The sequence below is a fragment of the Astatotilapia calliptera genome, chromosome 9, assembly GCF_900246225.1.
Source record: "Astatotilapia calliptera chromosome 9, fAstCal1.2, whole genome shotgun sequence".
Lineage (NCBI taxonomy): Eukaryota > Metazoa > Chordata > Actinopteri > Cichliformes > Cichlidae > Astatotilapia > Astatotilapia calliptera.
Window position 1 is genome coordinate 23,455,943 of NC_039310.1, and position 26,109 is coordinate 23,482,051.

The 26,109-nt window shown below is 39.5% G+C and overlaps 1 protein-coding gene across 1 annotated transcript; it reads right to left on the reverse strand.

The window, feature by feature from the left end:
- Nucleotides 1–140: 140 nt before the first annotated feature.
- apbb1ip (amyloid beta (A4) precursor protein-binding, family B, member 1 interacting protein) lies at nt 141–25,995 on the reverse strand. The gene is made up of 14 exons (XM_026180055.1): nt 25,812–25,995; nt 19,461–19,520; nt 18,010–18,097; nt 15,927–16,216; nt 13,753–13,830; nt 11,948–12,107; nt 6,270–6,391; nt 5,211–5,285; nt 4,967–5,110; nt 4,391–4,501; nt 1,757–1,855; nt 1,555–1,675; nt 1,374–1,435; nt 141–1,141 (listed from the first exon to the last, which is right to left on the reverse strand). Exons 2-14 carry the CDS (start codon nt 19,518–19,520, stop codon nt 551–553), a joined length of 2,001 nt encoding a protein of 666 aa, XP_026035840.1. The 5' UTR covers nt 25,812–25,995; the 3' UTR covers nt 141–550.
- Nucleotides 25,996–26,109: the final 114 nt, after the last annotated feature.

The window sequence follows — 26,109 nt, forward strand, 5'->3', positions numbered from 1 at the left end:
GTTACTGTAAAAGCCTGTCTGAGGGGAGGAAGCACAGCATTTAGCCATGTCCATGAGGTGTAGACTGTGCTGGCCCTGCGGCAGACTGACGACTTGTCCAGCAAAGCAACAACATATTTTAATAATACAGATCTTGATGGTGCAGCACAGCCAGGAGATTCAAGGGTTTATTTAGGTGGGTTGAAGAGTCAAATGAAAACAAACTATCTAACTTGTATATTTACTGGTAACACAATGACTGTGTTTTTACAGTATTTACAGCTATGTATGCAAATATATATACAATATGGAAGTATGATAACAGCATGACAAAGCAAACTGTAATAGTCTTTTTGAGCCCAACGTTTTCAAATGCTTTTCAAAACTGAACTTTTTTTCAAAGGTTAACTCGTTTTTGTCTTGGAAGCTGTTCAGAAAAAGGATGAATGACTAAAAGGGGAAATCTACAGAGAACTCCACTAGCTTCATCTTTGAGAAAAGGCTGATTAAGTTGTTGGCTGTGCAGGCATAGTTCATTCTGTATTTATAGTCCACAAGTTCTCTGTTCAGGCTACTGGTCTGCATGCTTCTTCCTCATGGCTAGCATCAGTTCTGACATGAAGTCTCCACCTCCTCCGCCTCCTTGCGTTGGTGCAGTCCTCTTTGGTGGAGCCGGAGGAACCTTCTTCAATGACCCAGAGGTCCTCACAGCTGGTCTTAGGGTGGCGACAGGAGCAGCAGGTGGTGGTGGAGGAGGTGGTGGTGGTGGTGGTGGAGCCCCAGAAGCTACAAACACTGGGTCAGGTGGAGGTGGTGGCAAAGACACTGGATCTGGTGGTGGCGGGGGCAGAGAGTGGTCCACGCCACCAAAACTAGGAGGTGGTGGTGGCAGTGAATTAAAGCCAGTAGCTGGAGGAGGTGGTGGAAGAAAGTCTGGCGGAGCCTCTAAGTGGTCGTCAGTGGGTGGAGGTGGTGGTGGAGGAGGGAGATTGTCCATATCAAGTGGAGGTGGAGGGAAGTTGTTTGGTTGATTCCGCTTTGGGGGGGTGGGTTTTGAGGCAGTCTTGGCAGCCATGGGAGGAGGAGGAGGAGGGAGCACTGGGTCTGGGGGTGGTGGGGGGAGGACCTCGGCTAATGGTGGTGGTGGTGGTGGAGCTGGATTCTGATAAGTTAGAATAAAATTGAATGATATAAGATTGACAGGAAGGGAAAAGATTCTTAAACAAAAGAAGAGGAGAGGGCTTGTACTGGATAAATGGTGTTGATGGCATTATGGGAAATGTAGGAGCTAGCTTCAGTTTGTCCTATGCATGGTTTGTTTTTATAGACTAAACTATAAAAACAGTCACAATAACGGCTAACCAATGCTTCCCTTCTGATGAAGTGCTGTTTACCTGAGAAATAGGTCCTGGCTGCGGCTTGGTAGCATGACCGTTGGCCTGGTTTGGTGATTTAGCTGGAAGAGGAAGAGAAACACTCAAGTGAACTTTCAGTACAAGTGAAAAAGTGTGTGCTAATATCACTGCATCAGATCAATGAAACAATCAGTGAAGGAGAAATTGCATGTCATGCTACCTTTGACTGTGGGTGAGGGCGTTGATTGATTGGAGCTCGATGGAGTGCTGCGGTTCGTCCACACAGAGTTAGAAGCCTTTATCTCTGCTGTTTTAAAGTTTTCATACAGCGATGCCCCGTACTTGAAGAAAAAGAAAAAGACAACCCGATTTTGTATCTTTGCTTAAGGAAAAACTGTATTTTGTACAGTTTTCATATTTACCTTTGCAATCCGTATTCCAGTCACCCAAAGGTTCATGGTCCAAATATCATCACAGCAGAGGTACTTTATGTACTGAGACTCTTTCTGGATCTGAGGATGCTGCAGAGGCAAAGCCACATACGTTTATACGTTTTTGATCAGCCAATCAAAAACACCACATGGAAAAAACATTGGGCCACACCTTTTAATCTTTGATTCCTTGTGTTTTCAGTCCCATCACCACAGGTGTATAAAATCAAGCACCTAACTGTGCAATCTGCTTTACAAACATTTGTGAAGGATGTTTTTTCTCTACTAAAGAGCTCACTGAATTTGAATGATGAATTTGGATGTTCCAACAGGATGCCACCATTGCAACAAATTCGTTTCTGAAATATCTTCCATTGTCAATATTACACGATCAGCTGTAAGTTATGTTATTACAAACTGTAGTGTTTAGAAACTGTAGCAAGACCACCATAATATTACAGAGCTCCTTTAGCATTAGCACAAAAACTGTAGACCAGAGGCTTTCATGGCTCCTGTAGATGTTATGTATATGTGGCAAGTGATCAGCCGGATTGCATCAATCCCACCTTCTAAATTAAACTCGCGATGTCCAAAGAAATGTTTTTTAACAACTTTAACAACTGAAAATAACAACCCATAGCCAATTAGAACTTATTTTACCATTAAATATAAGGTCTTTCATGTCATTCATTAAATTTCTTCTCTCCTGTATAATCCACCATTGGCTGTAAATGGGATTATTGCAAACTGCAAACAAGGAATATCAGCAGTTCAGCCACAAAGTGTCAAACCACATAAAGTTCACTGATTGCTGAGGCACATAGTTTGTACAAGTGGCCAAGGCTCTGGTGACTCAGTAAGTGCAGAGCTCCAGATCTCCTCTGACATTAACATCAGCACAAAAACTGCGCACCAGGAGCTTAACGGTATGGATTTCCATGGCTGAACAGCTGGTGTAACTCAGTAAGTGGTCCAGTTCCTTTGTGTCCATTCTGGCAGATTGATCAGGATTTAAAATGATTGTAAGTTGAAACCCTGAACAGTTTTATGCACATGCAGGGTCTCATCTTCTCATAAAAGCATTAATAATTTATGAGTCTTCATGACTGTTTTCATGCTCAGATGTACAGATTTTAAAGAGTTCAAGAAATTAGCTTGAAGTTTCCATGATAATTTATGTCCTAAAAACCCAACTGCACAAATCTGCTTCATTACAGGAACCCCATCTTAATTAAATATATTGACAGTCACTTATATTAAATGCACACTAAGCTAGTTTTGAGGCAACGACAGGCTAAACCTGCTACACTGTGACCTACTTGTTGCTATTGTTTACTTTCTCCTCGATATTACAGAGAGCCATAAGGGGGCAGCGTGGGTCTAGAAGCAGATCGTTTGGTGCAAGTCAAATAAATAATAAATATATATATTCACTTCCTGTTTTGTGGGATATTTCTGTTTGCAGGTGTGAACAGAAACCAGTCCTCCGATGGATCATGTAATTCAATATTATTGCGACTAGTGAGAAGGCTGATGTTCGTTTTGCTTTTGTTGTTGCTTCCATGCAAGAAGATATCCACATATGCCAACTTTATGACCATAAACACTTACTGTAACATTAATTCCCCCAGTCTATTGTTTCCCTCCCTGAAGCCGAAGTTAAATTACCTTGTAATGACACAATATGAGTTATAGAAGCTTGGTTATTCATAATGGGGGTGGTATTAGAGATCACCTCCGGCTGCTCCTCTGAATATTTAACAGCAAATTGATGAGGCTAAATTGTTCTGTTGTCGTCCTTGAATTGCAGCAGTTTTTTGTCAGCTCATAAACGCCACCTCATCAATCTGTCAAAACGCTAATTTAACATTCTGGCAGCTAAGAACAGCTTCAGCTATTACTGTATTTACTTTGTAAGTTTAACTTTAAGGTAAGGAGGCCAGTTGAAACCTGGCTGGAGTTCTGAAAGGTAATTTTCTGTTTGCCCTTGCAGCAGCGCCTTATTCCCTTCAACCCAAGCCTCGAGTATTTTGTCTTTCACTTGAAGCTAATTCAGTTTCTTTGCTTCTCTAAGCTCTTTTTGCTCTGCTCCTCAACATCTAGTCTAATGGGATCTGCTGATTCTAGTGTTTCCCAGACAAGATAGGGGAAAAGAAAAAAGCAGACTTTCACATCCCTTTAACACTGACCAGCAAACCATCTAATTCTTGCTTTTGCGTCCGTCAGCATTTTTTACCCTTAAATGATTACTGTAAGTACCTCAAACTACTGCCACTATTACACTTTAAAATCACTCTTAAATAGACAAAAAGTACTTTTGTGTAAATGATTACAAGAAGTAGGAAGTTTCTTAAAATTCTTGCCACTTTTGAGACTAAATAGGACAAAATGGTGCTGTTTCACTTCTTTAAATCGAAGTATTAATTGCTTTTGAAAATTTCCAGCCATGCAGGCAGCTGCAGGGCTTGCCACGCTCACCACTTTGGTTAGCATCTTTTAAATAGTGCAGCACTTAGTGTAGCACACAGTGTGAAGGAAGTTGCAGCTTCTGCGTTTATCTGGTCCACAATGAAAGGGCGTGTGGCGTGTGGCTTTGAAGCGAGCTGAATTGATATGCAGCCTTACCTTCAGCACAAAGCAAAAGTCAGTTGGAGCTTTGTATTTGCTCTTAAAGTCTTTGCCGTAGTAGACGTTTACGTTGTCGAACTGGACGAAGCAGACGAGGTCACGGGACGACTGAAAGGGAACAAAAGACGATTGTTCGGTTTGGGTTTTTTCTTTTTTGCCATTTACCTGTTTCTGTGCCAACTAAATTCAATATCTACCCTACAGATGCAGTAGCAGGGTATAATGTGATGCATAAATGGTTATTTGGGAGCAGGAGCTGCCAAAAGATCTGAGATATGTGGCAAGTACACTGCAGGTATCAGAGGGGGAGTAATAACCCCAGTTATATCCAGCGGTGCATAACACAAAAGTGGGGTTAATAAAGCTGAAAGACTCTTAACAGTCCCTTGGAAAGATGAAAAAACTTGATATTACACTTCATTAGGGTTTCAGTTGACATAGCAAAAATATCTCTGTATCTGTGGGATTTTCATCTTTCACCACTTCTGTTCAGCATGTCTGAGGCCGGCTGAATCAGAGCATTAGCAGTTGGACGTGTGTTTTCTCTCTTGCATTCTCCTTTTGACTCCTGACCTTGGTCTTCCCTTTGGGCACATAATAAATTCCCGAGGCCCTCAGCTGGAAGAGCCGCTGCTTCCAGGACTTCTTTCCGTCTTCTCTAAGATGCAGCACCCCCTCGAGATCAGGCACGATGATGGAAGTCCCGCAGAAGTTCTCCTGCAGAGATGAGGAGGGGATGAAAGGGTAAGTTACTAATAGGAAAAAGTCACCTTATGGATGATGTTACACCTATAGGTTGTATGTGAGTGTGTTTTACCTGTATTAATAACTCTTTGTCCTTATCTTTCATATCTCTGAGAGTTGTCTTATCCTTCTTCCACAGATAAAAGTTCTGCAGGAACAAAACAAAGTGCTTGAATTATTGCTTTAGGGACGGGCATGTTGGTTTATTGGTTAGGCCACCTCTTTGTAAAACAACTTAAACTGGACCTATTAGACTTATTTACAGCTCAGTTCTTTTCTTCTTGGAATCATATGAAGAAGGTTTGCATGAATAACAATTCAGAAAAAAGCTTATTTATCTCACTGGGCCTTGATGCAGCTTGTCGGTTCATCCTCTGTCTGAAACGAGCAGTTTTAGCTCCTCTACCTTCAAGGTTTTAAGGGTTAAGGAATTAAACTAAAGGATATCATTCTCTAAAAGAGCAGAAGAAGTCATATAACCTTTAAAAAACAAAAAACATCGGGGTCTCAATCCCTTTTGTCTCTGTATGAGTGAAATACTTTGGCGTCATATCATAGTCCGAGCCAGTATGTTTTCATTGTGAGGAAAAGCCCAGAGGGAAAATCTATTTGGTAGTTCATGTCAAAAGCTCAAATAGTAAATGAATAAGGACATACTGTATGAAAGAGATCTGTCTTTTGTTGGAAGACATGGAAGACATGATGGAATACTTTAAAAACGAGAAAATCTTCGCTGGTTTTCCAACCCAGCTGTTTGCCTCTGCCAACAGACCGAATCCATTAAATACTGTAAGATATTAAAGGGTCTCATTGTATCACAAACATGCCAAGATCTCCTTTTTTTTGCCTGAAGCTGTTTCGCTTGATATACTGCAGTGTGGACATAAACGTAAGAGGTCGTGCCGCAAGGACGAAAAGACATTGCATAATTGAGAAGGTGAAAACAACCAGACGGCGCAGAGCTGAAACAACGTGCAGATAGATTTGCACAAATTCAGTCCAAGAATAAGGAGCCACACCACATCTCACCCAATGGATGTGTGAGATCCCACACGAACGCTGCTTATTATCAGTGTTCATTTATAGAGGTTCATATAGTTTTATAAAAGAGAAACTATTGAAGTAGACCAACCTGTGGGTTTTTGAAAACCTCATATTTCTCTGGTCTCTCTTGGAAGAGTACTTTGTTCTCGCTGTCCCTTGTCCACGCTGAGAGTGGGTCCACAAGGTTCTCGTGGTCTTCAAACGCCCGTTCTGCCAAAATAAAAGAATAGATGTATAACTTATTAGTCTGGCACATTCATAGTGAAATATTGCTGGAGAAGAGTCATTTTGATGTACTGTTTTTTTAATGAGATGACAGATTCTTCACATAGTTTAGCTTTTGAAATTCCACCATGCAAAGTCACACCAGGGGAATGAAGAGGCTTGAACTGGAGAATATTAAGGTACCAAAGGGCCAGAGCGACTTTAAGCCAGACCTGAGTGAGTCTCTCAAGCGTATGACACAGATATTGCTATTTATAGTCTCTATTCTGATATGTTATTTGTCTACTTCCTAAAAAACTGTAGTTCAATATCTTGTTACACATATGTCCACAGTATCAAGTATCAAGCTAAAGTAAAGAAAAAGAAACCTTCTAATTAAGTGTTTAAAAGCCATGATTTTAATGCTGGAGCTTATCCATGTGGTGCTTCATCTTACTTAATTTTAGCTTTATTTAATATATCACTAAAATTTATACCTGCTGTCACTGGACAACAGTGGAAATAAAGAATATTATTACCCTGTGAAATGTCAAGAAAGGCTCACATCTAAATGGATGTGATTAGATGACTGGTGAGGACAAAAGTCCATTATTTTAAAAAAAAATTGTATTGTGAGATTAGTATTTTTTTGCTTTGAACCTTCATCGGGGTCCGTTTTAAATTCAACGGAAGGAAACAAGTAGTTCTCTTTTTGTTTCTAACACAGTCATCATTTGCAAAGCTAAAGCAGCCTGAGGTTCAAAGAGCAATACGTTTCTTTTCCTGCTCTGAAAAATAAAAAAAAAACAAAAACAGCTTCTGTATTTTATTTTTTGCTAATATATTTAGCTATACATGCATAGCAGCCTCTGCAAGTTCCTCCTTGGTCTTCCCCATGCTTTTAGGAACTGTAGAGTAACCTCCCACTTTTGCATTTTAAAACTAAAATGACAGAAAGCAGTCCAAGGTCTTCAGAGCCGGAGGTGAAAAGCACGCTGAAGGAATTTATTTTTTATTCCCTTGTTCTCAGATGCTGGTCCTTTCATGCAACATGTGGTGGTTCTGAATGTCAGATATTATTAGCACATTTAAGTAAAGCACTATTTCTTTCTATCTCTGCAGTAAATCCAGCTGATCTCTCTTCAATCAGCCATGAGATATAGTTTGGCTCAGCCACTTTGGAAGATTAAACTGTCTCCAGTTTACTTTCTCGGTGCACTATTGTTCAAACCAGAAAGCACGCCAGACTTTATCTTTGTGCCATGAAGCAAGTCAAAACAAATGCTTCGCCGCAGTAGATCACTCCATCGCGAAATCTTTAAATCAGCTGCACTTGCTTCAAAGTCAGTCGCACAGCTTTACAATTGTCTATTTCAAATGAGCTGAATTAACGGAGGACCCAATAAAATCCAACCTCCAGCATTTGCTGGCAGGACTTTAAATGGTACTAAACCTCCAAAACACATTAAGAGCTTTTTCCTTCTCCTCCTCCTTCTCCTCCTTTTTCCTCCTTTGCCCACCCACATGCCTGGTGCTGTAGATCTCCATCATATACTGGCCCTTTGAATGTAGTTTAGCCCTGGTCTCAAATTATGGGTTACCAGCTGAGGCAGAGGTAGGCATTAAATAAATTGCTGCCAGGGTTCCAGACTAGTTTGACTATTACAATCATTAAATGGATGGTGTGACTTTGCTTGCTGGAGTGAGTTATTAGGAGTAAAAGTCCCTTTGAACTGCATTAACCACATGGTGCTTTTCAGTAGTGTGCATGGCGAGCACATGGGTGAATGTATGACAGCGGAGATTTTCTGGAAAGCTGGTGTTGCTCGTTGAGCTCTGTGGGTGTTTATTGGGCATGATTTGCTTTGACGTTTTGCTGAAGAAGATTAAAGGTCAGCTGCAGTGTTAGTAATGTTCAAGGGTTTAAAAATGAATTAACTGTTTCCATTTTGGAGCTGTTTTTCTGTGCAGTTAGCCAAAGGTGACACAAAATCCCAAACACTCTTGTGCCTGTGAGTCAAATGGCGCACACAGAGGAATTCTTGCATGGCTGGCACACTATAGATAGCAGTCTGTGTGTCAGACGACTAATTTAAGCCAAGAACTATGATTTGGTTAGTGCTGACCAAAGGGAAAAACGCACATCGGCTCTTATTTTTTGCACCAGCGGCAGATATGTCATCTTTATCATGAGGTGCAAATAGAAGTGGGAATATAAATCAAAATGAAGGAAGAGGAATTTAACTTGAAATTGAGATTAAAAACATTACTAAACCCTGCAGTTCCTCTAATGGCCACTTGCGGCTTGCTTTAAAAGAAGAAGACACACATAAATCCCCCTCCTTGTACACATAAAAAACTTTCTAGTTGATTCAGGGTGTCTGGAATATCTTTCCGAAGCCATGTCTCTCTCATTATCATGATGTAGTGTGCTGACAGCCAAAAAGCTAATGCTGAAGCTCAGAATGGAGAGGCTAAATCCAGTGGCTGATGTAATATGCCCAAATTTACAGTTGAAATACATGCCTTGTATAAAAATCGAACAAACAACAACAAAAACTCTGTATTGTACTGTATTAACTGTACAAAGGCTTGACGTTTGCATTGTTTGCTTCAAATAAGAGGTTGGTGATAACATTAGCATAGCTGCTATCTACATGCTAGGTATCATTTCATCTAATTTGTTACTTTAAGAGCATTTGTGTATACCGGTAATTATTTGAGAAATAATATGGCTTGTTTTGAATTTAATTTCCTCCATTCAAGAATTGTTTTTCAGAGTTGTTGAGAGTGATATGTTAGTACTTTATTACTTTCTCTATATGACACTTATAACTAAATTGCAGGTTCAGTCAAGCTAGTTAGCTTTAGCTGATACCTTTAGCACTCCACCTTCACTTGTAAATGTCATGACTGGTAGTTTAGCTCACTGGGTTTCCACATTTGTCTAATCTTCCCTGTTTTATCTAACAAAGGCAAAAATGTCCGAAAAATTATTTAAAAATTATTGTGAAAAAGACAATCTAGACAATCTAGTCTAAACCAATAGGTGATGTCACAGTGGTTTTGTCCATCTTTTATGTACAGTATGATATATATATGAGAGTGCTTTGTTGATTTATTCCATCCGTACCAAGAGTAAAGTCTTAGTTGAAGATTTTATTTTTATTTTACATGTATTATACCCTTTAACAGACACATTCTTTGATAGGAAAACGTTTTTAAAACAAGTGTTATGAAAAAAAACCTAATGATATATATCCCAATCTGATAAAGTTTATTATTCTGTACCATTGTCCTCTCATGTTGTCAAAAGCGTGTATTTATCCTCTGTTGAAAACAGTCATTAACAATTTATGATTTTTCTGTTTCTGAGTAATATTTTCTACACACCACAGTCCCCAGCAAAATAATATATTATTAAAGTTATATAATTATGATGAATGTCTAAAGATGTAAACTGCAGTGGATTAACATGTTCTTATTCTTCATCTTCAAATTTAAAATAAGAAATTGAATAATTCAACGCTTAGCCATTAATTTTGTGCGTCACAACAGCATATAAAATTTCTTTAAAGCAAAATAATAACGACTCATATTTTATTGCTCACAAAAGTTAATGGTTTTACCACCAGTATTTGATTAAAACTGCTTCAGGATGAAATAAAACAAATCTCTGTGTATGATATAGAAAAATGGCTATTTAAAAACACCAATTATCTCTGTTAAAATCTGATAAAGTGGTAAGAAAACACAAAAAGCAGATGGTACCGCCAATGGAGGTGCAGCCCAGCAGCCGAAGTAAATATAGCACAGACAGCTCAGACGGAGGCCTGAGATCATAAGGCTTCTATTTCCGCATGACAGGGAGGATGACTGACAGTGTCCGATACAGCAAATTAAACCCACCTGTCTACACTCCTCGTGTGAGTGTAAGCAAGTGAGCGACAGAGAATATAAATATAAAGGAGAGGAGGAGGGCAAGAAAGAGATGGATGGGAGTAAGATCAGTGTTTCATTGTGAGCTCGGTGCAGTTTGGCTGCCACCGTGCCAATAAAAACACAGTCCATCATCTCGACCAGGATGAAATATCCCACCTTGTACAGTGAGTGTATATTTTTGTGTGTGAGTGTGTTTGAGACAGTTTGACAGTTCATATAAAAACACACTGAAGTCTGGCGTTGTTAACACAGTAATATACCACCACTGTGTTTTTCTGGTTTTGTTGATATATTTGCTGCTCAGCTATTGCTTATTGCCGCGGCGTTTCTGCACTAAATTACCCAGATGTCACTTGTCGGTGAAGCGGTGTCAGCACAACTTTGACATCTTTCTCTGTATTTTCTGTCAATGTCATTTAGGTAGTTACTCATTCGTGCGATCAAGTTCTTTGATTTATTCCAAACTGCTCCTCGAATCGCAAACGTCTTTTTCTTTGCACTGAAAGATTTCTTATTTTCCCCTGAAAACACTTAACCTGTCTGCGGGTTTTTAAAACAGCAAATATCTTATGAAATAACTACATATTGAATCATAGTGCAATGGTGCCTTAAAATCATTTTCCATAAAGGTTCCATCAATACTGCGGCTGCATTTCCCATCAGACTCACTGCAGCATTTTTAAAGGTACATATAGTATATATTTCTACTAACGGACACTGTGTCACTTACCACAGCTATGCTGATGACACACAGCTTTATACAGTACAGTCTCCTAGAAATATGTGACTGAGCTATTCTGCATATAGTGCCTGTAACTTTTGTTCAGTTCAACTTAGACTTACCATTAATTAACAGTGACTGAGATTTGAACTTCAGACTCCTTACAGGGTTCCTTCCTTTCTGACGCTTGTAATAACCAAAATTTACAAAATTGACATAACTTTTCAGTCATTATGAATAAAAATCAGTGACTTGGCCCATAAACTCATTCAGAGAACATTTTAAAGGTCAAGACTATAGAGTTTTTTGGTGTGACATTATGCTCACATTGATCAAGAACTGTCTCCTGTATTGACCATGATACAACCACCAGTCTGTTACCCCTGACCAGTTAGTGAGTGGCTGTTGGAGGTTGCTGGCTGATAAAATTGGTCACTAAAAACCTCCTCATGATTGCTATAGTTGCCATGGCTGTCCATAGTTTGCATGTAAGACACTGACTTGTCGAGCAGTAGTAAAATAAAAATTTAAAGTGTAACAGAAACCAGAAATGGAGAATCACCTTCAAGATAAAAGCTAAACTGTCAACACATTTCAAATTGCACGACGGTTTCTGTTTCTGGTTCACTAATGCTCAGCGGTTACTTAGCAAGTGTTTCCAGACAAGATGGTGTCTTGATGCAACCACAGCAATTTGTTACTGACCAAACCAGTCAGGAGCATTTTTTGTCAAACGGTCAGGGAATATGTATCTTTTTCTAGCAACCGATGGTTGTCAGATAATTTCAGACCGGTCATCAGACTAAGTCATTTGACCCTAAAAGAAGTTAACACCATCAACATATCACTGTATAGCATCTACTCTATGGTAGCTTACATGCTATATTATGGTAACTCACCAAGCTGCAGTTCTGGGTTGGTCTCACATATGCTCCAGTTCACATTGCAGTCACAATGAGACTTCTCAAACATGTTGTCCAGAACTTCCCTGACATTCTGTCGCTCATCGACCATCAGCGTCTTGGAGCTGCCATCATTCATTAGTACCTTCACCACCAACTGTCAAACAGAAAAACACAGCTTTTTAAATTTTTTTTTTTTTTTTTACCACACAAGCACAAAAAATATCATTCCAGTATATAAAAGTGATGTTTTCTGGTGTTCTTGACACAACTTTAGATTTTAAAAATTCTATTTTTATGGCAAACTGGATTAGCTTACCTTAGCTTGCCAAAGCAAAAGAGTTAAAGCTCATTTTTACTGTATACTTCTTGTAATCTTTGGACAAACAAGCACATTCTTCGTCTTGTGTACAGAACTGCATTCACAGTATTCATAGAAAGCCATTTACAGTATAGATTAGCATTAACTAGATTTAGCCAGCATCTTTTAATCTAACTCCCAGCAAGAAACAAAGCAAAAGGTTTAAGTTTAAGGTTTTCAACATGTTGGACAGCAGCAGGTGTAAGACATTAAATCCAGCCTTTATGCACATGCAGCTTGTTTGCTTGCCAGTTTAATTACAGGATATGCACAGTAAATGGATGTTTCTGTCTCCTAACGTTAGCTTTACTGGAAGACTTCGAGCATCAGCACTTCTGTCTTCTGATTCGAGCTTTGCTGTAATTTCTTCTTTATTGTCTTTTTGCAGTCTTAGCACCTCACTCAGAGTGTTGGATGAGATTAATTTTGCCCCAGAGCAAAGCATTTCCCCCCCTGCAGGCTCATGTGGTTTCACAATTCCTCTCATCTGGTAAGAAATCCTGCTTTGGAAAAGCTGAGGAGTTTCACAGCACTAAGGTCAGCCAGTTGCTTGCTTTTTGTCATAAAAATGGGGGTTTCAGAGATGTTATCACAAAAGGATTTAGAGCTTCAGGTCACAAGTCACTCAGTTTCACCCTCCCTTGAAAAACAGTCGGGTTTTGACATGTGGTTGAATGAACTATCGCTGGAAATTTAATTTTCCTCCTAGCACTTCCTCTCCCCAAGATGCTATCTTATAAAAAATATCCCCAAACATGCTAAGAAACCAGTGGGCTTATCTGAAACTTGTGGTCCTCTGACCACTTTCTGCTGAAATTCCTGGAAGTGCACCTGGCACTTCTGTATCTCTTCTATGAACCCAGAGACACACATCCATATGAAAGTGGCCCGTGTTTCCTCAGCTTCCACACGCACACATGGCTTTTTAGAAAAAGTTCCTTTTTAGTTTTCACTTCTAAGAATTTGTAACTACCATCTTAACAGGGAACTAGGTCACTGCGAAGAGCCAAATCACGAGTAAAAGAGTAAAACTTGGCAGTCGTATCAGTCACAGTCATCTATGATAAAAGAATGGCATGCCATCTGCGTGAAACTAGTTTGGTTTTGTGTAAAAATTGCTGCTCTGGAAGTGTAGCTTTGCATGCAAGAACACATGTCTGAGCTTTTGAATGCTGCTTTGAAGATGAGAAAGTGTCCACATATCACCCCCAAACAGGAAACCACGCTGTCCTGCGGGATGTTGGCTGGATGAAAGTAACCATCCATTACTGTGATTGATGGCTCTTCCAAAAGAGAAAAAAGGAAAGGAAACCCATGCTATGTTTGACCATTAACTCTTTTACAGTAATGTTCAGGTAGCTGTAATTCTATACGTCTCTACTCTTGCCAGTGGACGTCAGCTCAGAGGGCAAAACAAGAAGTCGGTGTTTGCTTGTCTTACCTTTTTAACTTTAGCTTCCTTTAGTTTCTCAAGAGCGAGTTTGATTTTGTCTGCCTTCATCTGCGCCTCGATCTCCTCCTGAATAAGATGTGCACAGGGATGAGATGGTACATGGTCGTCAACTTTTTTTTTTTTTTTTAGAAAAGTACAATGTAAGCACCAAAAAGAAAATTAACAAACTTCACAATCATAAAGAAAATGTGTTAATTCACTTTTTAACAGACTGACGACCTATTTAGGGTGTATCCTGCTATAATCTGGTATTTGTTCGACAATATACAATTTCAAGGAAAACAGTTTTTAATTTAAAATAAAGGTTGCCAAAAATTCCTTTCTTATCATATAAAGTGAGTCACAACAAAAAATATTGCAGTTTTGTAACAAAAAAAAAAAGAAAGAAAAAGAAAAAAGGAAAGCATGAGACATCTCTGTGAGTCATTTTTAAATTTTTAACGGGGCTAATGATGAGGAGGGGGATATTGTACATCAAAGGTGTAAAACACAAAGTTCCCAGCAGACAACTCTTACTTAATTGCATTATGTAGTATTACTCCATATAATGACACTCTATGGGGTGTTCTGAGGTTAACAACATGTGTAGGTTAATGAGATTACTGCAGTTCACTTGAACTAGGAGCAACCTCAGTGACGCACTCTCAAGGTGTGATTCAATGTGAAAATGACCCACTAGATCATTTATGAATACTGTTATGACTTATAGCTCATTTTACTGTAAGGCAGAACGTAACATCTGTGCGAATAAGAGCATGTAAAGTATATCTTCACCTTTAAATGAAGCAAAGCTCAACACTAGTACACCAGTACCACCACTGGAAGCTCAGAAAATGGAGCTTTCTATTATTATCTACTGCTGTAAAACTGTTTACTTTAACAAAACCACAATCTCTTCCAAACACTAGTCAAGTGTTTGGGGGCTGAGCCTATCATCCCACCTAGGTCCTACTTTCAAGTGGAACCACTCCTATGTGTAGCCTCAGGTTTGTTTACATGTGTGGATTCAGGCCTTAGAAACAATACACAACGTGATTGTTTGGTTAGAGACCTTTGTGACTCATTAGTGACCGACTCAAAGTCTTTTTCCATAGAACCAGTTCCAGTCAGCTCTATAGCTCTCATCATTATACATCATTTAGGAGGTTTATGTTGCATAAAGCTGTATACAGATCCAATGATTAGGGTTAACTTTTCTGGCTGCTGTTTGTGGCTTCATATTTCACTGTGCAAAGACAGTCGTATCTGTGTCAAAAAGAAAGTAATGACACGTACTTCTAGTTTGCAGAAAGGGTCCCAAGGGCGAGTCAGAAGATCAAACTCTAGCAAGTCTATCTCTGTGATGTAGCACTTCAACATTTTTCAAGAGGTGTAATGTCTTGTTTTCACTTCATCCCCTCTTGTGTGGGTGTTGAAATCTCCATGCAAGACTTCCATCTCGGACATTAAATCCTACCTGCTAGATCTCAATTAACTGTTTTCTCCAGATGCAATCACCCGTGAAAATCCTGACTGACTGCAACTTTAATGAACTCGTCCACGTCTACCTTACAGTGACGCACTCGCTGCCTCAGCACAGCTGGTGTTTTTACCTCAGACAGATGAGGTAACAACCTCTGCTAAAGCAATAAGCTCCCGTCTACCTCCCCCCCCCCCTCCCCCCCTCCAAAACTGTCACATCTTACCTCCCTTACTCCAAGCCCAACCTTTGCTATCGATCCTGTTACACTTTTCTCATTGCCGTATGTGTTTGATCTGTTCCAGACAGACCCTCGGCTGTTTCGCCTCACACGTCTCTGTAACTGTAACAGATGCCTCCATCCAGGAACGACTTTGCTATGATCTCACCGTTAAGAGCAATACCACTCTTCCAGGTTTCACAAAAACATACAAAACTCATCTTAAATTTATGTGCTGGGAACTGGTGATGTTTTTGTTGTAAAACTGTCTTTTCACGCATGGCTTATAAAGCATTTACTCATGGTAAACCAAGACATGCGCAAATAAAAGAAAGATTGTGACGTTGTTGATTCGTTCTACCAGGAGCTCAACAAACGGTTCTTCCTTCTGACCTGTGGCACTGCCCTCGAAACTAGCTCTCTCAAGCCTTGATTAATGCTCTGGTTTAAACTTGCAGAATTGCTGCATGTGGGCTCACTCACCGTTGTGGGCTTTGCACCAGAAGGAGGTGGAGGTGCTAAAGAGGAGGCAGCAGAAGGGACAGGAGTGCTAACATTGCTGCTTCTGCTTCCTGCAGATGACGGTGAAATGTGCGATGGGGCAGGTTCGATGCTCAGGCCCTTGGGCGGTGGTGGGAAGTCTGGTTGAGACGCTGACGGTGCCTTCAAGCATTCTATCTCTGTTGCCAATTTCTCTTCCGTTGCATTGAGGTCAGCCATCAAATCGGCCATGAGTGCGTCCAAGTCATTGCCCTCCAGTTCATGAAGGGACTCTGGTGAAGCAGAAACATTTTGTCAGGAAGTAACTCAATAGAGAATATTGTTGGATAGAATTTCCTTTTGTTCCTTTTTCAAAGTAATTTGCCTTTTTTCCCTAATTATGAAGAACTTTCCTTTTTTGAACAAGTTCCCCTTTCAGTTATGTTTTATTAAACAAAGTCAATGAAAGGAGTTCTTTCATTTTATTCCTCATTCATGTTCCCAATATTGCTCCACTGAGGAATCAAGTTTCAGAATTCAGTAGAGGAAGCAACAGTTTCGTCTGCATGCAAATTTTAGTTTTGCTTTTTGTAGGCTGTCCTGTATTTAGATTCCTCAAAGCATTATTAAGTTAACACATTTATAAAGAAAAGTAACTGTATGTTATAGACCAGTCAAAAATAATTTGCCTTTGCTGATTTGGAGCGAGTGCAACCTGGATTACTTTATTTTGGCTTAAAGTTACTTCTATGAAAAGAGTCCAGCTCTGAGGCCATTCTCACTTAACTAATGTGTGTGACTGTGGCTTTTCAAGGTAAGGGTTGCAGCTCTGGAGAACTGCTCATCACAGGAAACCAAAGACAATAAATAAATCTTACTATAATAATTGTATTGTTAGTAATTGAGTGTTGAGCTCTGTATGACCATTTATTATTTATGTATCTCCCCCTAATAACTAGGCCAGTCTGCATAAACATCATCCCACACAGAGCAATTATAGCATCTAGTCTGATGTTGCGTTTACAATTACAATTGCATTAACGGTCGCTAAAGTTTGCATTCGAGACAGAATTTTGTTCGACTCACTGCTAACTACAGATACCATTATTTGAAAAATAATGGCATGTACTTATTCAACTATCTTTGTGGGATCATGTGAGGATCAAACTGATAACATATCAAAATTTCTTTGACCAACCCCCTTTTTTTCCGAGTATTTTTTACACCTCTGCCTAAGGATTAAAACATTTCAGGAGGCCCCTGACCCCTTATCTTATCTAATCTTGTCTTGTCTTGTCTTATCTTAATATAGAGATACGTTAAGGTTAGATTAAAACTTTTGCACATTGTTTTGATGGTTAAATTTGTAGCCAAATACATATGTGTGTTGATGGTGAGATTGAACCCTACACACAGAGTGGAGCAGGCAACTTTTAGCAACCCTTTAGCGCAAATGTGAAAGCACCTTATTTAATCTACCTCTCACTCTGTGCTGCACGTACTCTGGTCCCCAGTAATACATTTGCTAAGTTTAAAGTGGATGGCATTAACAGTTTGCACTCGTGCATTTGGGCACAGCCTTACTGAGCTGCAAGAGCGCATGTAGATTATAGTCTTTTATAAAACATAGCCATTTGTTGTGATTGATAGTTTATTTATATCAAGGACATTTTCCATTTGCAAAGCCCTTCAAGGCAGGCATTTGTTATAAAGTGCTGCACAGCCTATCAACTCACTCTAACAAGATTTAATGGCATTTACAATGAACGAAGAAAAAGGGAAAGTTAAATGCTAACACCAGCTGATATTGTGACCTTGTTCTAACATTATTGCAGCTTATTTTTTTTTTAGCTTATTAAAGCCAGAGGCAAACAGTGAGTAATTAGACTTTAATCTGTGTCCTCAGTTGCCAGGAAGTGCACCTTTTCTATTTTTTATTTTGTGTATTTCCATGCTACTTCTTGTTAATTTGAGCAAGCACACGACACATCCCACCCTTGCACAACTCGGGTGTTGACACTGCACAAAAGCTCAACGCCCAGCTCTTTGTAGTGTTTCCACACATAATGTCAAAATGTGAAGTCACCATTCAGGTCAGTGAAGCCGATGGAGTAGTTGACTTCCTTCTTTGTGTTGGAGAGAGCTTCAGGGGGCACCGTTTCCTCTCCAAGACTCTGAGACAAAGAATGAAGAAAGCAGTGTGGTTGTAAGAACGCAAATACAATTTCTGCACAGCCAAAATACTTCCCCACCCCCCACCGCAGAGGAGCACACTTTCATGTTTGAGCGCTCTGAAACCAAACTGTTCTAAAGCATTATGTCAGAGGACAGAGTTGTATTTTTTTTCTTTTGGGGGGCAAGAGTGAGAGTGTACCCACTGCATGAACAACATGACACCCCATCTTGGAAGAACTGAGATGGAAAACATTAAAGTGATCAATGGGGTTTTTTACTAAGAGGGAGAAAAAAAAGGCGTAATCTTTACTCGGTTGGGTTTTGCCATTTAACCCACCCTTCCAGAAAATGGTGGTATTTATGGTTCTTACATGACCACAAAGTGTGTTTCGTCTCAGTCACGAACATCTCAGTTAAGGATGGTGGGTTTTTGTTACTTTGTCATCTTCTCTGAAGAAGAAAAGTATCTCTAAGTCCTTAGGCGAGATAATTAATCACGGGCAGCTTGAACAAAAAAATTTATTTTTGTCTATGTGCTGCATGAACATTGAGATTTATGCCTTTCATTAACAGAAAATGTGGTAGTGGCACAAGCTCCTCTGCTACTTTTTATTGGTATCATATTAAATCCTGTCATGTTTAATACATTCTATACAACATAATTTAAATATATTTAAATTTAAATGGAGAAAAAGAGATGAAAACGTGACACCCGCTTATTTCAGATATTGGAAACTGGAGGAAAAAAGAAGCAGAAAAATGTATCTTCAGGGTGCGCGTCATTCACTCATTCTTTCCTCTTTCAGTTCTTGGTTTTGTCTTTGTTTTATTTTGTTGTCACAGCTACAACTTGTCTAGCTGGCAATCGTGGCTCAAGAGTTGGGCGTTCATCTTGTAATCGGAAGGTTGCCGGTTCGAGCCCCGGCTCTGACAGTCTTGGTCGTTGTGTCCTTGGGCAAGACACTTCACCCTAACCCTACTGGTGGTGGTCAGAGGGCCCGGTGGTGCCAGTGTCCAGCAGCCTCGCCTCTGTCAGTGCGCCCCAGGGCGGCTGTGGCTACAATGTAGCTTGCCATCACCTGTGTGTGTGACTGGGTGGATGATTGTGTACAGTGTAAAGCACTTTGGGGTCCTTAGGACCAAGTAAAGCGCTATACAAATACAGACCATTTACCATTTGTAAATTGCTATACACACCAGAACGGACAGGAGCTATCACATTATTCATCCACTGAAAATTACCTACATATTCAATGTTTGTGTTTTGAAAAGATGGCTCTAAGGGTATTTTGTGCTATAAAGCAACAAGAATAGAATAAGTATATAGAACAATATATAGGCAAACAATGGCTGGTAAGTCACCTGGGTGAGGAGGTCCATCTCCCCCAGCATGGCGCTGAACATGGCGTCAATGTCGTCCATCTGGTGAAAGAATCAATAGAATAATCAGATATAGAAATTATCATTATTTTCAATGTGAAAAAATATAATATTTATAATATGTATTAATGAGCTGCACTGAATAATGAAGATGAAACAGACGGTATGTCCATTTGCATGGTTAAAGGCAAGTGCAGGCAGTGAGTGCTGATACAGTGCTGCTACTTTGCTGTGAAGTATTTGCAGATGTAATACGTTTCCCCAGGTTACGCTATATTGCGAAACATGTCCAACCCAGACTTGAAGGAACAAAGTGTGTATGCATAACTGCAGGCAGTCATTATTTGCCATAACATGTTGTCTCTTGTTGGAGCAAGTGAGTGAAGCAGCGAGTAAATATTATGTTGCCTTTTCTGTCATATTCAGAGTTGACTTTTTTATGCTGTGTCCTTTAGTAATCTGGATTTTGAAATCATGCTTCGTGTTGTATGATCAGTGTTTGTTTGAATCATTATACGAAGAAGAAGAAAAAACTGCATGCAACATTATGATGCCTAAGGAAAGTGGAAGAGCATAAAGTATGCAAGCTTCCACAATGTGCTTAGCTCGAAATTGCTCTTAACTGCTGATCAAGTTTCAAAATGGACTCATACATCAGGCTGGTACAGATTTATATACATCCCCCATTGTGGATGGATGAAGCAAAATGTCAGGATAATGAAGGTTATGTTTTTCATTTTAAGCAGAGTAACAGCCCGAGGAGCCACCGTGGTCACTGTGCCTTTTTTGAAAACCACTCCGAAAGCCTCGCTTGAGATTTACATTCGTAATTATGCACAGTAGGCCGTCTCCCCTGCACGTATTATTTGAAGCCTCTTTTCTCAAAGCAAATGTTATGATGGTCTGGAATGTGCAGTCAAAACAGAGTCCCTGTTTTCATATGCTGGTACGTGAGTGGTACCACAGAAACACTGAAGGTGTCAGTGGGAGTTCATCCAGTTAAAGTGGTGCTAATGGTAGCTTACTTTATATTGCTTACATGTGGGCTCTCCTAATTCTTCTGCTTCTAGTATAGCATGTTTCTGATAATGACCACTGTACTGCAAATGAAGTGCAGCCGATAAATCAATGAATTATAGAACCATCTTTTCTAATCTAATAACTTTATGACTTTATCAGTCTCTCATTGATAAAGATGCAACTTTGGCTCACTCTTCTTTACATCAATGCTTCAGTTCTTTGAGTTTGAAGACACTCATTTATGCACCGCTCTCTTAAGATCTCGCATTTCCATCGACTTGAGGTCTGGACTTTGACTGGGTCTTTGCAACACCTTGATTCTTTTCTTTTGCAGCCATTCTGTTGTAGATTTGGTGCTGTGCTCTGGATCTTTGTCCTATTTCAAGGCAAAATTCGAGCCAAGCTTCATGTGTCAGACAGATGGCCTCACACACTCGATCATATTTCTGTATACAGAGTGGTTTGTTCAGATGCAAATTTTCTAAACTAAACAGTGCTGCCATGCTGTTTTTAAATAGAACATGCTTTCTCCTGGAAACCCATGCAAACAAGTCTTCTGCTAACTTATGCTAACTGACATGCTAACTGAGGTAGAGTTTGAGGTGTAGCTCTTTTTGGAGTTTCTCTGAGTATTGCATGATCTGACCTCAGGGTGATGGTTTCCTGGGAAGATTATTCAAACGATCCCCTTGTGAATAATCTTTCTCACTGTAGATTGATGGACTTCAGAGTGTGTGGAAACAGCCTTGTAACCTTTCACAAACTAAAGGACAATTAAACAACTGCTTCTTTAAGATGACCGTTGATGTCTTTTTTCCCTTGGCATTGCATTAACACAAACCTGAAGAGTTCAGATCTGCTTTTGTAGACATGCTCCTACTTGCTCATGATCAGTTAATCAAATGCATTTGGTTAGCAGCACCTGGCTGCTACTTCTTAAGAGGATAGTGGTAGTGGCCTACTTTTCACATGACTGCAAATATATTATTACTAAAGGCTTGTTAACATAAGGTATGAGTGGGTAACTGCTGAAGCTGTCACTACTAAATTAATTCATTAGAGGAGTTTCATGACCAGTAAACCATCCGGATTCACTGGTTCCACCTTCTCACCTTCTACTGACCTGAATGCTACAAAATAACAAGTAAACATTTGCTTGTGCCTGGTTGTATTACCAGAAAGACTGCATTAGAATTAATCACCGATTTCCATGACTTTTACTACGTATCTACTGAAGAGATTGAAGGGAAAGATATAAATATTCTTGTTTAACATGCAGACTATGCAGTTATTAATGAATTAGAATGAGTCTGAATCTTTAGTGCATTTAGCACCATCATCAGGTCAAAAGATCTCACTGGTCAGAACTTGTACATTTGTGAAACAATATAAAAGAAGAATATGACACTCAGCTGCAGTTAATGCTTTCAGCCAGATCTTATCCTTCTATCATTCTGAGATAGAGTGACGATGACAAACACATCCAGCTTATCTAAACATCTCAATGTGAGTCAATGTGAAAAAAACAGCTCCACTTTGCATAATGTTTTGTGCAGATTATTCAATATTGTAATCTGACGTCACAACAATGTCAGCATGGCGCAGCACAGTTACTGAGTAACACCTGATTCACTGTTAATATGTTCAAAGTAAAAGCAATAAAATAAGTGCGACCTTTTTTTAAAAACAACACTTTTTAAATCAAGACATTTTACCAGCTAACCCGAGTGTTGCTGGCTTACTCATTTTGACGGACTGTGATTAAACTGCATGAATATAAGCTTTGGTTTGCCTCAGGTCAGTTATAAATTGCTGGGGTTAGTCTCAAGTTTGGTGTGGTTAAACTGATTAAGAAACCGATGCGCTGTACTCACTGTGTCTAAGCCACACCTCATATTGCAAGAATGCTTAGCATCAAAGAGCTACCCTATTATTGTGTTTTTTCAGCCTCTGTATGAGTCTTTAGAGGGTGACTAAGCATGACAACGTGTATGAGTCTGTTATGTAATGCATTTTCTTCTTATTTCTGACTGGTTTTGTGAATTAAGTACTAATTAAAAGCGTTTCACTGGGTGTGCAAGAGGAAGGGTGGGGGTAGCTGCAACCTCTTTTGTTAAATCAGCCCTAATCTAATTGGTTTAACTCATGCAGTGAGATTCTCTGCACAGATGTTTGCATTGCTATCTTCTAGTCTTTATTTTTTCTCTGCTGCGTGGTAGCGTCCATTAGAGAGGAAAATATTGGGCGATGCTGCAGAGTTTAACTCCCTGCTTTCACTCGTCACAGAGTCTGGAATGTGTTTAATGACATTTAGATCCAACATGAAAAAAATAAATTGCTGGAATTTAATTAAAAGACACAGGGGTACATCTCTCATTGACACTGTGTAGGAGACAAGAGTGACTGATTGTGTTCCAGGAAAGAGTTTATACAGGATCAATACTGTTTGAAACATCTAACAGATGCTGCGTGTTGGAAGCTCACAAGAAACTGTTAATCTTCTGGTGTCATATATCAAATCGCACGGTTCATAAACTGAAACGCCTCTGCGCACTGATAGAATTTGTTTGTGCACCATAATTTCCATGTGACGTACATATGTGGGGCTCACTGCTATAGCACGTGAGCGCAATCCTCCACCTTTTACACAAACGGTTTACCCCCAGGAGGAAGTGGTAACTGGTAAACTTCCTGGAACTTGCAATGTTGAAATGGTATCGGAAATGGTGACACAAGCAGCTGCCTGCAAATTTCATGGTACTGCTTCCTCAGTTCTCATTATGTCACTTTTTTTCACCTATACGTGGTCGGCGTGAGACGTTTCGAGTAAAAGAACGCACCATCTCTGAACGTCTGGTGCTACTTTTTGTTAGTAGTTTTAAAGTCACTGGAAGAGAAGTTTAGTCAGTCAATCAGATTTTGCTGAGAGGCTGTGTTTTGACGCCAAATGCATGAAATGAACCGCTCCCAGATTAGCGAGGAGAAGTGAGAAGGAACAGACCGTGAAAACAAGACGGCTTCTGCTGGTGAAAACAAATCGACCCAATTTTAACACACTCCCTCCTCAGTGTCTTAGACGTGTGCATTAGTGGAGTAATATCTCAGACACAATGTGAAGAATGGACTTTTTCTGTGCTATTTGTAGGTGTGATCCTGCAGCTGATACACAGATAAAGGTGTTAACCTCAGAGTCATTGCAGCACCACTAGTGTGATTATGGGTGGACTAATTAGTTTTACTCAAACGTGACCTAAAGGACGGGGGATTCTGAAGCTTGAAGGTATCCTAGATTTGGTCAAAGATGACCAAATCCACCTTTGAAATTTTACTTTTTTTTTTGAGAGAAACTAATGAATATAATGTACTCTAACTTTTCAAGCTTTAGGGGATGAGTTTGGTGTACTTTGGCAGAGCTTACCTAGTTACAGTAGCTGTTTGTGAATTTGAAAACAAGCAATTTGTCAAACACAATGTTGACAGGTTGTGAAATATACCCAACTTCAGCATCTACTTTACTATAAATGGAAACATAATGAATAAAGTTAGTGTTGCATTAAATTAAATGAGGGTTTAAAACATAACGTTTTGCAACCAGAGGAGTCGCCCCCTGGTGGCTACTAGAACAAATGCGTTTTAGATCTGGAAGCTACACTGATTATTTCTACAATCTGTGGAGTTGTATAAATTGGCTGTTCACAGAAAACACAATAAATCCTACATTTGACCAAATAGTCAATAATACCTCACAAGGAAACGACCATGATTAAAGCACCGTTTAAAATCAGACTTTTAAAGGATTCTTAAAGAAATCTGGCCAAAGATTTTATCATCAGTAACCGGAAAAAATTGCAAACTTGAAAGCTGAAGACCAGAACAGCTAAACTATTCAAAGTCACCCCAGTGTCCCTTTTATGAATGAGTAATAGCTCTACAAAGAAACCAAACTAATAACACCAGGAATTTTTCCTCTGCAAGCTCTGTAGCTTTTTGTGCCTTTCAATATATCAATTTACCGCAACAGAGTTCATGTTTGTGAACTTCTAGTCACATTTTCACACTTTCAATTCACAAAACTGTGCCACTGTCTCTTCACACTTTTCACTATTTTATTGTCAGACAAAAGGCATTTGTGACCTATCGGCGTTCTTAAATGTTATTGTTGGGCGTCAAATGAGCGCATTGTGAAAAGCGGCAACTGTACTGTTGTACTTTTTATAATAAAAAACAGCAAATCTAAAAGCACCTTATAGCTTATAGCCTCTAGAAAACCCCCTCCCCCAATAATCTCAAATACATATCTCAGCCTTTTACATGCCACACATATGTAGCTCCAGGGTAGAAAATCAAAAGCAGACATCAACTCCAGTGTTTACCATAACATACAGAAACTCTCCCTCGTATGATCGGATCATATTTCTGTGCTAGGCTCTTAAGCAGATGTGTTTACAAGACTTGATGTGCTCTTTTTGCAAAGTAGGCAAATTAGAGGTTGAGCAGCAGGCACAAACCACTGAAGAGTATGAAAATGAATCAGAACCCTAATGTTTGCTGAAGCAGGTTTCAAATCAGACTCAAACCTACTGCACTCAGTACCCTTAATAAAATTTCTTGCTTAACATCTCTTAGAAAAAGCAAACACCCCCTTGACCAAAAGCCTTTTAATCCATCGCTCTGAAAGCAATGCGTTCAGTTAAACTCATAACAAATTCACTTCATATTTTTGTGACATGATTTAAAACCAAAAATGCCACAAGCCAAATATACAAAATGTTCCTGTCATCAACAACAAACTGACAGCACTATTAACTTTAATATAAGAGGCCGGCCCTATTAGTTTCATGTGGTTATTGAGTCATGCAGCACTATGAGACGATAGCGGGGTCCACCCAGTTGGAAAGATATGAACTTACATTCTTTTTACCAAATTAAAACATGGTAAAAAAAATCTTCTAAAAAGAGTTTTCTTTAATTTCTCGTACTATTAAATTCAAAACCTTTTGAGAGTTTTTATCAGAGCGCGCTGTAACTCACAAAGTTTGACAGGATGTCTAAGATTCTCATCTACAACATATCTGTACATAACGTCCTCAAGCTAAATTATTCTGCTGTAGCTGAATATACATATATTACAAACAAATCTCTCATTTGTTTTTTATTTTGTTTTGTTTTTCAGCACAACAGCCACCACAATCCTCACTTGTAATGTGCTCAGACATCAACGAACAATGTTCTCGCTCTGCGTTCAGAGGAAAGCAGCTTCGGTTGTTACCGTTATATCCAAAGGCACAACATCCAAACAGAGATGAAACTCACCTTTTTAAAATGTGTTAATCCTTTGCTTCGCCACTAAGTTTCAAGATAACAGCTTCATGGACATCAGCTCCACTTCGAAAGACGATTCCCTAATTAAGCTCGGCACCAAAAATTAAAGTCATATGCAGGCAGATTTTGGGTGTGCGAGCAGATTGAAGATTGCATTTGTCTGACTGTTGGCTTCTTCCTGCTTAACGCGGAAGTTCAGGTCTAGACCTGTCATTGCATTCCTGCTACAGAGTTCAGCACTTTCACAACACTCTTGTCTGGGCAGCGTTGATCCATCCTCTCCTTAACA